Here is a 13,407-nt window from a genome sequence, read left to right as displayed (position 1 = left end):
ATCTCCATCTTGAGTTCAGTTCACACCTTTCTCTCCAGTGGTAGTATTCCTATGTCTCACATTTCTTTCATTGGATTCTTCTTTGGAGGAGCTAAGGGCAGAACGAAGCTAAGAAACCTGAGCAATTTATTGTCTTCCTCACTGGTTTCAGAATTAGCAGCCTATGTTTCCATCCTCCCAAACCTTTCAGTTATCTCAGCACACTAGCGTGAAGAAAGATATGAATGAACTAGCATGAAGCAAATAACACTGAGTGATTCCTTCTCCTGTCCACCCCCCACTCCTCATTGTTGTCTTCTAGATACCAGCAACTGAAAAGCAGAACAACAACACTTGGATCGTAGGCTAACTCCTAAAAGATTGATCCCTGGTGCTGATACAGGTATGGACATCCTGACTTGCTATTTCTGGGTATCTGCACGAGGAATGGCAGCTGGATCAGAGTGGCCTGGACTGGGGGCAGTCTTTAGTTTTATTAGGAACACAGGGCCAGATCAATAATCAATTAGAGTTGGCAGGGGACCAGGGACTTGGAGCATAAACAAGTCATGAAGGGCTAAGAATTCAGTTCAGCTACAAAGCCTCCTGTAGAAGGACCCAAAGGATGAGGAGCCAGCAGACTATTTGGAATAAGGCATGTGGCATGCGGCCTGAGTCAGAACAAGAAGTGCCTGAGAGAGAACAAGAAGTTCTTTCACAGAAGGGAGTAGGGACTGCTGGCTAAAAAGGGACCCCATAAAGCCCACAAAGCCCTTCTGTGATACATGCTTTGCTGGAAAGTCTGGCTGGAAAGTGGGAGCAAGGCCTAGATTCCATGGAGGCCAGAGGCCTAGACCAAGTCAACCCCACATTCCCTAAGTCACCTTTCTTTGTGAGCATGTTCTATGGAACAAGTCCCATAGTAAAATACCAAAAACCTAAGAGTTCAGTTGCACATGTGTACCTTTTTCCTTTTATAAATATTCATGACTCCTCCTATAGCTTATTAAATACATATATTCAGCCACCTTGTTCAACATAAATTCCTGTCCTCTTTGCCCCTCCCTCAGTTTGTGTTTCTGACTTCTGGCCAGAGGCTGTACTTCCCAGACTGTCAGAATGGCCACCCTGCAGACTGCAACCCTTTGAGAAATAAAGCTCTCCTTTCCAATTTTTAAAAATAAAAAAACCTGATGGTAAAGGAATGAAGCTGCTTTTGTTCTAATCTGCATTTCCCAAAAATGATTTGACAATATTTTTTTTTTGGAGATGGAGTCTCACTCTGTTGCCCAGGCTGGAGTGTAGTGGCACAATCTCGGCTCACTGCAACCTCTGCCTCCCAGGTACAAGCAATTCTCCTGCCTCAGCCTCCCAATAGCTGGGATTACAGGCACCCGCCAACACGCCCAGCTAATTTTTGTATTTTTGGTAGAGATGGGGTTTCACCATGTTGGCTGGGCTGGTCTCAAACTACTGACCTCAGGTGATCCACCCACCTGGGCCTCCCAAAGTGCTGGGATTACAGGTGTGAGCCACTGCACCCGGCTGACAATGAAGATTTTACAAATACCTTCTAAATTCATTTTGGGAAAGGCTAGTTTCAGCCCTTTCCAAATGTAACTCGTCTCCTCTGGGGAGCCCTCTCAAATTGCTTTAACTTACTCATCTCCCCTTCCTGTCTTGCAGCCTTTGATCATATAGGAACCCATATGTCATGTTCTGAACCAGTCAGTCTCTAAGGCAGGTGCATAGAGCAGCTGTGTCCAGCTTGCCCTGGAAAGAACAAGTACCATGTGGCAGAAGAATAGGGACGGCCTTGCCAGGCTCTGCAGCCTAGCCCTGGTGGGTTTCCCAGAGATGACTGTGTGAGGAAGGGTGGTATGATTTAGTTTCTCTCAGCTACAGCTCCAAATAGGCTCTAGAAGAGCATCACTCACTGTGGTCACTGTGTCTTCCCCTTACAAAGGGCAGTGAAGGTCTATGGTTCCAACTACAAAAAACAAAAATTAATATCCTATTATTCCCAGAGTACTATGCAAGCACTTTCAGCGTCATTCTCAGGGCACCATCCAAGCAGACAGGGCCTATTACCAACCCTTACTTATGTAAGAGAAGTAACGTCACACTACTTCAGTACCCTGGGCATATCCACCCTCAGCTGGACCTCAGAGCAACTCATCTTGGGCTAGAGTTGGGGACCCAGAGCAAGCAGGTCTTAGTATTTGTGTCTGCACTTGACCTGCCTCTAACCTGGAGGTAATGGCTTGTGTTCCCCTTCTGCCACAAGCAATCCCAACAGCTCAAGCCAACCTTCCAACTAGTCATGTGGGGCCTTTTTGGCAGGCTCCTGGCTACACAATACTCACTCACACCATTGTGCACTGGAATAATTTTTATTTTTTTCCTTGGCAAAAAGTCAAGTGCTACATTTTTAAAAACAGAAAATCTCAAACAATCAAACGCATTACCCATTACAGAAGAGGGTCTGGCAATAGTACAAAACATCCTACTGAAGATTTTTTTTTTAAATATACAAGTCAGTTTAAAATGATAGAAGTTCTGTGAGAACTAAGAAATCTACAGCCTGTAGTTTAATAATAGAAAAAAAAATTAAGACAATTAAAAGATCTATAGCATCCAGCATTTTGCTTAATTCCCTGTTTATAGCACCTATTTCTCTAGGTTCGAAGATGAGAATTCCAGAACCTGTGGTATGTGCTGTGTAACAAGCTAGGGTGGACTTGCTGTCTCTCCTCTCCAGTAGCCCCCCACCATTAAAAGGAGAATATATATATATATATATATATATATACACATATATATATATATATATATAATTTTTTTTTCCAATTTCCCTTCTTACACCCAGAGAAGAGGGGGACAACTGGGAGAACAAGTTAAAAAACTGGGGTGCAGGAATAAATATGACTTTTCCTTTCCCCAAAATGGGATGTTGACAGAAAAGCAGAGTATGTGCTTAGAGGAATTCGTGGGTGGGAACAGCTGTTATCTTTGACATGATGTATAAAAATCAGGGAACAAGTGGACATCACAGTCAGCTGCCTGCAAGTTTAAAAACCTCAGACTAAACAGACAGTTCAAGGGAGGAACAGACAAATTACTAATCATATTGATGCTGTTACATGCACAATGATGCTGACTGCAGGCCAGCCTGTCACCATCTCAGGGCTAAGCCAACAGAGTAGGAGGGGTGGCTTCAACCCCAAGTCCCACTGCAGTTAAGAAAATGAATATTCCACACATGAAGCACTCACTACACACAGATAAACCCCCTGCTCACCCCCACCTTCTTAGACTTAACCCAATTTAGAAAATAATAGCAAAACCCACTGGGGAGATTGGAAGAATGGCAGAGAGGATTCTCCTCAAAGCCAAGGGGGCTATGGATGTGAATCTTAGCAGACTTGAGACTCCCAGCTCCAGGCCCCTTAAAACCAGATCAGGTCTTGAGGGGAAGGAGAGAGAAGCTAGGATGGGGATTCAAGTCCCATGAAGCCTTTTGTAGCCTCTAGAGCTGCACCTGGATGGTGAGTCTGATGTTTTAGGGGTGTGGCTACTGGCTAAGCAGATGTGAGGGTGGGAAGGGGAAGTGACACCAACTTCCCACACGGGGGACACACAGGTGGGAAGACAGGTCGGGCTGGATCACTTTGCAGTCCTGGCACGGGAGGCCCCAGGAAGCCTACAATCTAACTAAAAAGATTTTCCCAGTGGTAATTTCTTTTCCTTTCTGTTTTTACTTCCTATTATCAGTGTTGTTAGACTTTAAAAAACAAGATACAGACTAGTCCCAAAGCTGGACTCTGTGAATAAAGTTGTTTCTTTTATAAATATTTTAATTACAAGTAATCCTCACTCCAGGTAATTTCAGTGACACACAGTACCTACAGGCACACAAGATCACACACACACACGCAGACAAGATCTCTCTCACACACACACACAGACACACACAGCTCCCAAACTTTCACAGAAAGTCTGAGAGCAACCATATAATTATAAAGGAGCCCTACCTCTCAAGAGTGAAGTAAGGGTGAGAAAGACTATGTCATTTCAGCCTGAAGAAGCCAGAGACAGGAGAATGTGTGTCACTTAAAGAAAAATAGGGATTAGCAACAATGTTTCGTTGAAAAGCCAGAAATAATAAAAGATAGTAAAATTTTGATTACCAAAGGGGAAAACAAAAAGCAAAACAACTTTCAGATTTCTGTACAGAGCTTCTTCCTATTAAGTGCCTAAACTATAGGCAAACTTTGGTGTTCCCACTAAAACACAAGAGCCTCACACAATTAGGAAAAAAAAAATCAAAAGAAACAAGGAAACTGAGAATGGAAGTTAGTGTAAATCTCTGCATTTGGGGAGTTGTCATTAACTCCAGAGCCCAGCATAGTTTCCATGGAGCCCTGAAGGGAGGGGACCTCCTGCCACAAAGAGTTTCGTTCCAGACGAGTCGTAGCAGTGGGTGTAAACAGCATTGGGGAAGAAGTCAATGTCTGAAAAGTAATTCCTCCAGGTTTCATCATGATTCTACGGGAAGAGAAAGAGACTACAATTAGCACCTTTAGCCATGGGGCAGGAAAAGGGGGAGGAAGGGACAGGAATGCTTTCTGGTCTCCTTAAGGGAACAGGGTTCTACAGGTACAACCTCATGTCAGGAGATTGGCTGGTTGGTTCTCATGGGAATCAGGGCCTCATTTTTCCAACTAAACGTTAGAGAAGAACGGAGCAGCTGAAGAATTGCTATACAAGGCTCAGTTCTTCTCAGGAGACTTAGAACCAAAGTTCTGTTTTCCCTCCACCTGCTAGGCACAGGAGGAAGAACCAAACACTTGAATAATTCACTGGAGGTGGGGCGCACTGGTTCATGGCTGTAATCCCAGAATTTTAGGAGGCCAAGGTGAGAGAATCACTTGAGCCCAGGAGTTTGAGACCAGCCTGGGCAACATGGCGAGACCCCATCTCTACTAAAAAAAAACAAATTAGCCGGGCACAGTGCATATGCCTGTGGTCCCAGCTACTTGGGAGGCTGAGGCAGGAGGACTGCTTGAGCCCAGGAGTTCGAGGCTACATACAGTAAGCTATGATCACACCACTACACTCCAGCCTGGGCAACAGAGTGACCCTGTCTCAAAAAAAAAAAAAAAAAAAATTCACTGACAGCTGTGGTGGGAGGTTCCTTATCCTTCTTGCTCTATTACACCTTGGGGAAAATCCTAAGTCAACCAGTGTGTTTTACTGGGCCTCAGTTTTCCCACAGGCAACGTGCAGACATAAAAGCAAAATCAGGGGGAAGTCTTTTCCTGTTCCAATGAGTGCCTCTTACTAGTGAAAAAGTATGAGTAGATGGTGTGTCAGTGGGGACTGAGAGGTAGAGGAAGATAATTTTTCTGTTACTGTGTAGCAGTCATCTCAGGCAGGGGCTTACGCACCAGCCAGCCTTTGCCAGTGGTTAGTTTCAGATTCTCCCCTGCTAGTCTGGGCTTGGACCCATGACAAGCTGAGAGCCTCTCTTCCAGAAATCTCTGAGCTCGGATGTCATAGAACAGCAGGGAGCCCTGCCCTGTTCCCACAGTGATGATGTGCTCGTAGAAACTCACTGACCGGATTCCTGAAAGACAGAAAAGTAAAAGGCAGTGAGGCGGGAGAGAATATTTGCTGACTGTCTGCTAGCCTGAATTTCTCCAACACTGAGTTTTCAATGTCCACCCCGCTCCCCTCCACCCGCCCCACAAAGTATCAGACAGTGTTTTCCCAATGGCAAGTTAGCTCATGCAAAAGCAAAGAGAATCCTGATGCCATCCTGCCTATCCACACACTGACAGAAACCGTCCAAGAAGCCTTGGAAAAGTGTCAGATTCCCGATGATGCTCAAGATGCTTTTGGCCGAAGACCATAAGTGCTGAGAACTTCCTTGCTTCCTCTCAACTCACTCTGGGATCATCTTTCATAACTCTAAGCTTTTCTCCATCATATGTTTCCAACCTACACTGCAACTCAAGGTAATCTGCATATTTATAAATCATTAAGTCATCAACGATTCCTTATATTTCACCTAAAACCACTACTGTGGCAAATGCAAGAAGTCTTTTTTTATTTTTTGAGATGGAGTCTCGCTCTGTCGCCCAGGCTGGAGTGCAATGGCGCGATCTTGGCTGCAACCTCTGCCTTCCGGGTTCAAGCGATTCTCCTGCCTTAGCCTCCCAAGTAGCTGGGATTACAGGCTCCTGCCATCACACTCAGCTAATTCTTGCATTTTCAGGAGAGACAGGGTTTCACCATGTTGGCCAGGCTGGTCTTGAACTCCTGACCTCAAGTGATCCACCTTGGCCTCCCAAAGTGCTGGGATTATAGGCATGAGCCACTGTGCCCGGCCACAATGCAAGAAGTCTTTATCTAGTATTAGGTGTTTTGAGAGTGGCAAAAAGCCCAGAACTTAAATACCCAAAGATGTTTAAGACAAGTCATGTAATTACTTTAGATCACAAGGAAAACACATCTGCTGTACTTGGGGATCAAATCAGTGCTTGGGATATGAAGATGTCTCTTGGCACATAAGAACTGGATAATATTTGTGGAACCAGTATTTCCTTATTAGGTATGAAAGTTACCCCCATTAAACAGTACCAAAAATCTCTTAAAACTTTTCATTGCATACATTATTACAGCCAAACCTATTTAGTCTTTTCTCTTTTTTTTTGAGCTCTGTTGCCAAAGCTGGAGTACTGTGGCACAATCTTGGCTCACTGCAACCTCCACCTCCCAGATTCAAGTGATTCTCCCGCCTCAGCCTCCCAAGTAGCTGGAACTACAGGCACCCGCTACCACCCCCAGCTAATTTTGTTTGTATTTTTAGTAGAGACAGGGTTTCACCATGTTGATCAGGCTGGTCTCGAACTCCTGACCTCAGGTGATCCACCTGCCTCAGGCTCCCAAAGTGCTGGGATTACAGGCATCAGCCACCGTGCCCGGCCCTATTTATTCCTTTCTCTACTACTCTCATTATACATTATTCTTTGTTCTAAAATATAAGCATTTTAACTATAATTAAGAACAAATAGGCCGGGCGCGGTGGCTCAAGCCTGTAATCCCAGTACTTTGGGAGGCCCAAGGTGAGTGGATCACTTGAGGTCAGGAGTTCAAAACCAGTCTGGCCAACATGGTGAAACTCCATCTCTACTAAAAACACAAAAATTAGCTGGGCATGGTGGTACGCGCCTGTAGTCCCAGCTACTCAGGAGGATAAGGCAGGAGAATCGCTTGAACCTGGGAGGCAGAGGGTGCAGTGAGCTGAGATCACACCACTCCACTCCAGCCTAGGTGACAGAGCAAGACTCATCTCAACAACAAAAAAGAAATAGCTGGGCACAGTGGCTCACGCCTGTAATCCCTGTAATCTTAGCACACACTTTGGGAGGCTGAGGTGGGTGGCCCAAGAGTTTGAGACAACTCTGGGCAACATGATGAGAACCTGTCTCTACAAAAATACAAAAATTAGCTGAATGAGGTGGCGGACGCTTATAGTCCCAGCTACTCGGGAGGCTGAGGTGGGAGGACTGCTTGAGCCTGGCAGGTGGAAGCTGCAGTGAGCTGAGATTGCACCACTTTCCTCCAGCCTGGCTGATAGAGTGAGGACCCTGTCTTCAAAAAAAAACCCACAAAAAACCCAAAACAAAAGCTACTTTGCAGTATCTGCACAGGAATAAACACTACTTGAAAAAGAGAGGGTGAACTGCAATCCACAGTGTGCCTTTTAGGACTCTCAGGATAACACAGCTATATTTTTGCATGAGATACGGGATAAAGTGAGAAATGGGATAAAGTGAGATAAAGAAAATACAATTTGTTAAGTTGGATTCTGGTCCCTAGCTGTTCCCCCATCAAGCTGTGTGATGCTGGGCAAGTTATTTAGCTGGCTCTAGGTCTTATATGTAAAACTATGTTTTCTCATCTGCTTCCCACAGGGTTCTTGGTATGATGAAATGGGATGTCAGAAAAAGGTATTTTGAAACCTTCAAAGTACACTAAAATAAGTATTTTTTCCCGCTTCAATAAAGAATGAGGGTGCTCTTACAGAGAATATGTTATAAAAGATTTGAGGTGGAAGCTTAATTTACTCAGTGGTCAGAACTAAACTCAGTATTTTCTTCAGCCTTATTGAGGTCTGTCATACAATATACGACACATAAAGTATACAATTTGAGGTTCTGACATATGTATATATCCATGACATCGTAACCACAATCTACATAATGAACATACTCATTACCCTGAGGTTTCCTCATGCCCTTTGTAAACTTCCTCCTTATCCCACCATGCCACATCTTAGCATAAATAGAATTTTAGTTCAGGCAGGACCACAGCAAAAAAATTACCACAGGATAGAAAGTAGGGCTCTCAGCCAGGTGCAGTGGCTCACGCCTGTAATCTCAGCACTTTGGAAGGCCGAGGTGGGTGGATCACAAGGTCAAGAGATCAAGGCCATCCTGGCCAACATGGTGAAACCCCGTCTCTACTAAAAATACAAAAATTAGCTGGGCGTGGTGGTGTGTGCCTGTAGTCCCACCTACTCGGGAGGCTGAGGCAGGAGAATCACTTGAACTCAGAAGGCAGAGGTTGCAGTGAGCTGAGATCACGCCACTACACTCCAGCCTGGCAAAAGAGCGAGACTCTGTCTTAAAAAAAAAAACAACAACAACAACAACAAAAAAGTAGAGCTTTCTAAAAGAACATGGAAACTACTAACTAATATCCTGACTGGTGGCTCCCAACAAAGGCTTCTGTGGCCACACATTTGTCTGTGGTGTTTGAAAGTCTAGTGCCCTTTTGTGTCACTCCCCCCACACCCTTTTTTTTTTTTTTTTTGAGACAGAATTTCACGCTCATTGCCCAGGCTGGAGTGCAATGGTGCGATCTCAGCTCACCGCAACCTCCGCCTCCCAGGTTCAAGCAATTCTCCTGCCTCAGCCTCCCGAGTAGCTGGGATTACAGGCATGCGCCACTGCGCCCGGCTAATTTTGTATTTTTAGTAGAGACGGGGTTTCTCCATATTTATTGGTCAGGCTGATCTCAAACTCCCGACCTCAGGTGATTCGCCCGCCTCGGCCTCCCAAAGTGCTGGGATTACAGGCGTAAGCCACCACGCCTAGCCATCGCTCCCCTTTTTGAACACACTTCCAAATGTTCCATACAGAGCACTATACCTGTTTGGAAACCAACAAAGAAACTGAAAGTCAGAACCCATATGCAGTGCAGCTGTAGGCCTGAGGTGCACACAGGGACTCTTACCACTGCCTCGCTCCCTGGAACAGACAGACTTGATGTTGTATGATGGCTGCCGTGGATCCAAGAAGGAGACATGAGCTTGGGAGCCCACTGCATAAACTGACCATTCACTACCATAAGCCAGACACACATTCTCACGGCAATATGGCAGTTTGGTGGAGAGGAGCTGAAAATAAAGGAGAGATATAACCATGGCATCAGCAGAGAGGGTAAGGCAGGGATATTGTTTCTGGACTCCCACCTTGATGGGCTTCCCTCATAAAAAAGCCACATAGAATCAAGCCCTGATTACAGAAATAACACTCTGTTCCACCCCTAGGTATACAGGAGAAAGAGGAGGTGAATGTTAATAAACGGTAAGACCTAGATACTGAAGGAGACAGGTTGGGGAAAAGGTAAATCTGGAATAAATAATCAGAAGTAGCTGGAAAGGCCAAGGCCTTTCTTGGTAGGCTGTTTCAACTATTCAGGTTGTTTCTGGGAATCGTTCCAGGGCACTAAAGCCATGGTCCCACTCTGTTCTGTCTGCCAGGAAGGGCCACCTCAGTGCTTTTCAGATAAAGAGGCTGATCTCTGGCTACCCCCAGCTCACCTTCCCACCTGAATGGGAATTGTACGCTATAGAAAGCACGCCCATGGGACTAGCTTAATCCCAGATAACCCACATCAGCCTTAACCCTGGGTCTTTGTCAGTTAGCAAATCCTCAGTGGGTGCATACAACACATAAGACAGCATACAAGGTCAGTAGAGCTCAAAGGCTATTGTGACATGAAGGAATCACTAATTCCTGGAACCCTGCTTCCTCTTGCAAAGTCCTCTAGGATAAGAAGACAAAAAGCTGGGCGTGGTGGCTAACGTCTGTAATCCCAGCACTTTGGGAGGCTAAGGCAGGCAGATCACCTGAGGTCAGGAGTTCGAGACCAGGCTGGCCAACCTGGTGAGATGCCATCTCTACTAAAAATACCAAAAATTAGCTAGGGGTAGTGGTGCATGCCTGTAATCCCAGCTACTCAGGAGGCTGAGGAAGGAGAATCACTTGAACCTGGGAGGCGGAGGTTGCAGTGAGCTGAGATCGTGCCACTGCATTCTAGCCTGGGCAACAAAGTGAGACTCTGTCTCAAAAAAAATTAAAAAAAGACAAATGATTCACAGGTAGGTTTAACTCTATGTAAAAGTTGCTTGTTGAATCTCCCTTATCCAAAAGGCTTGTGACTACAAATGTTTTGAATTTCGGATTTCTCCAGCTTTTTTTTTTTTTTTTGAGACGGAGTCTCGCACTGTCGCCCAGGCTGGAGTACAGTGGCGCGATCTCAGCTCACTGCAAGCTCTACCTCCTGGGTTCACACCATTCTCCTGCCTCAGCTTCCCGGGTAGCTGGGACTACAAGCGCCCACCACCACGCCCAGCTAATTTTTTGTATTTTTAGTAGAGACGAGGTTTCACCATGTTAGCCAGGATGGTCTCAATCTCCTGACCTTGCGATCCGCCCGCCTTGGCCTCCCAAAGTGCTGGGATTATAGGCGTGAGCCACCGCACCCGGCCCAGATTTTTAAATATCTACATATATGTAAGGAGCTATCTTGGGGATGGCACCCAAGTCTAACCACAAAATTCATTTATGTTTCATATACATCTTATACACATAGAGTGAAGGTAATTTTATGCAATATTTTAAATAATTTTCTGCATTAAACAATGTTTGGTACACTGACCTGTCAGAAAGCAAAGGTGTCCCGTGTGAAATTTTCCATTTGTGGCATTGTGTTGGTGCTCAAAAAGTTTTGGACTTTGGAGGCTTTTTTTTTTGAGAGAGTCTTGCTCTGTTGCCAGGCTGGAGTGCAGTGGCATGATCTCGGCTCACTGCAACCTCTGCCTCCTGGGTTCAAGCGATTCTCCTGCCTCAGCCTCCCAAGTATCTGGGACTACAGACGCCCACCACCACGCCCAGCTAATTTTTGTATTTTTAGTAGAGACGGGGTTTCGCCATGTTGGCCAGCATGGTCTCAATCTCTTGACCTCATGATCCGCCTGCCTCGGCCTCCCAAAGTGCTGGGATTATAGGCGTGAACCACCACGCCAGGCCTTTTTTTTTTTTTTTTTTGAGATAGGGTCTCGCTCTGTCACCCAGGCTGGAGTGCAGTGGCAAAATTACGGCTCACTGCAGCCTTGACCTCCTCAGCTCAAGTGGTCCTCCTGCCTCAGCACTGCTACCCTCCAGTAGCTGGGACTACAGGCATATGCCACAATGTATGGCTAATTTTTAAATTTTGTTGCAGAGATAGGGTCTTACTGTGTTGCCCAGGCTAGTTTTGAACTCCTGGGCTCAAGCAATCCTCCTGCTTCAACCTCCCAAAGTGTTGGGATTACAAGCCTAAGGTATTGTGCCCAGCTGGATTTTGGAGCATTCTGGATTAGGGATGATCAATTTGTACTGTAAATTAAGTCTATTTTCTCACTACCTTACATGATTATTTCAGAGATGGTTTATCTTAATTTGATCGATCTTCAATTGCCAAAGGTTCCTAACACTCAGGATTTCCTTCCCTTACAGCATGCCAAGTAGTCATCAATCTATAAAGAAATACTTAAATGCATTGTTGAGGAGGACTGCTACTCAAAGGAGCCTCTCAGGAAGCTTATGCAATAGGAAAGAATCACCCTGTCTTACTCTTTAAAAGACTTTCCTGCAAGAGAGGCACACCAGACTCAAAATTTCATGTACTGTGCAAAAACATGCCCAGGCCTTTGGAGAACTGGTCTTTTAAACAAGAATTGAGACCAGGTGCAATGGTTCATGCCTGAATGCCCAGCACTTCGGGAGACCAAGGTGGGAGGATCGCTTGAGGTCAGGAGTTCAAAACCAGCCTGGGAAACATAGTGAGACTCTGTCTCTACAAAAAATTAAAAAAACAAAACAAAACAAAAAAAAACAACCAGATGGGTGTGGTGACACATGCCCATAGTCTCAGCTACTTGGGAGGCTGAGGCAAGAGGATCGCTTATGCCCAGGAGTTCAAGGCTGCACTGATCCATGAGCCATGACTGCACTCCAACTTGGGTGACAGAGTGAGACCCTATATTTATTGTCTTTAAAAATAAAAATACCAACCTGGCCAACATGGTGAGACTGTGTTCCTACTAAAAATACAAAAAAAATACCTGGGCATGTTGGCAGACGCCTGTAATCCCAGCAGCTACTCAGGTGGCTGAGGCACAAGAACTGGTTGAACCCAGGAGGCAGAGGTTGCAGTGAGCCAAGATTGCACCACTGCACTCCAGCCTGGGCATCAGAGCGAGACTCTACCTCAAAAATAAATGAATAGATAAAATAAACATGAAAAAAAAGCTCAGCTAGAATTACAGTATTTTAACTGTAAGGTGAATTATTAGGTAAAACCACAAAATCATGTTCATCACACCTTAGATAGTGTATTTTCAGCCTTCCAGAGATGAAAGTAGCCATCCAGAGACACTGCTCCCAGTTCCTACAAGAGCAATGAAAACCAGGTTATATTATCATCTATAGCAACTAATGTACGATAATAAGCAGGCGAGGATTCTAAGGTCAGGGTCCTTTACTCCTGTCTTGTGATGATTCCAGCAGAGGTGCCAGTAATTATTAGACCATTACTTCACCCTACAGAACCCAGCTGAATGGCATATTAAATTGAGGCTACCAGCAATAACACAGGCGCCCATGGTTGAAAAACTCCTCACTATGCTATCACTCCCTCAACGTCCTGTTGGAGAGTTAAAACAGGGCACACATGTGAAGGACAGTTTCATAATCTAGTGTGAGAATTTCTATAAGTGAAGAGTCTAATCTAGGAGAGATTAATCTACCCTTAGGCCATAAATACAGATGGGATAGGAGGTTGAGGGAACTACCCTTCAAACTGTGGCCTGATTCAGATTCTGGAGAAGCCTTTCTCTGGCTCTGGGTGTATATTCTGACACTGCTTTTTTTTTTTTTTTTTTTTTTGAGATAGAGTCTTGCTCTGTCACCCAGGCTGGAGTGCTGTGGCGCAATTTCGGCTCACTGCCAACCTCCGCCTCCTGTAGTTCTCCTGCCTCAGCCTCCTGAGTAGCTGGGAATACAGGCATATGCCACCATGCCTGGCTAA

The 13,407-nt window shown here is 45.2% G+C and overlaps 1 protein-coding gene across 2 annotated transcripts in view; it reads right to left on the bottom strand.

Moving 5' to 3' along the window:
• Positions 1 to 4,329: 4,329 nt before the first annotated feature.
• DCAF12 (DDB1 and CUL4 associated factor 12) overlaps positions 4,330 to 13,407 on the bottom strand; it is a 39,556-nt gene continuing 30,478 nt past the window's right edge. For both annotated transcript variants that reach the window (XM_016960749.4, XM_016960750.4), the window contains exons 6-9: positions 12,703 to 12,768; positions 9,286 to 9,448; positions 5,430 to 5,608; positions 4,330 to 4,527 (exon numbers count right to left, since the gene is read on the bottom strand). In XM_016960749.4, the coding sequence (XP_016816238.1) occupies positions 4,369 to 4,527; positions 5,430 to 5,608; positions 9,286 to 9,448; positions 12,703 to 12,768 (567 nt within the window). In that variant the 3' untranslated portion in view covers positions 4,330 to 4,368. The remainder of the gene's footprint in view (positions 4,528 to 5,429; positions 5,609 to 9,285; positions 9,449 to 12,702; positions 12,769 to 13,407) is intronic.

The sequence above is a fragment of the Pan troglodytes genome, chromosome 11 (assembly GCF_028858775.2).
Source record: "Pan troglodytes isolate AG18354 chromosome 11, NHGRI_mPanTro3-v2.0_pri, whole genome shotgun sequence".
In the NCBI taxonomy this organism is placed as follows: Eukaryota; Metazoa; Chordata; class Mammalia; order Primates; family Hominidae; genus Pan; species Pan troglodytes.
This window is presented reverse-complemented; position numbering and strand designations above follow the sequence as displayed.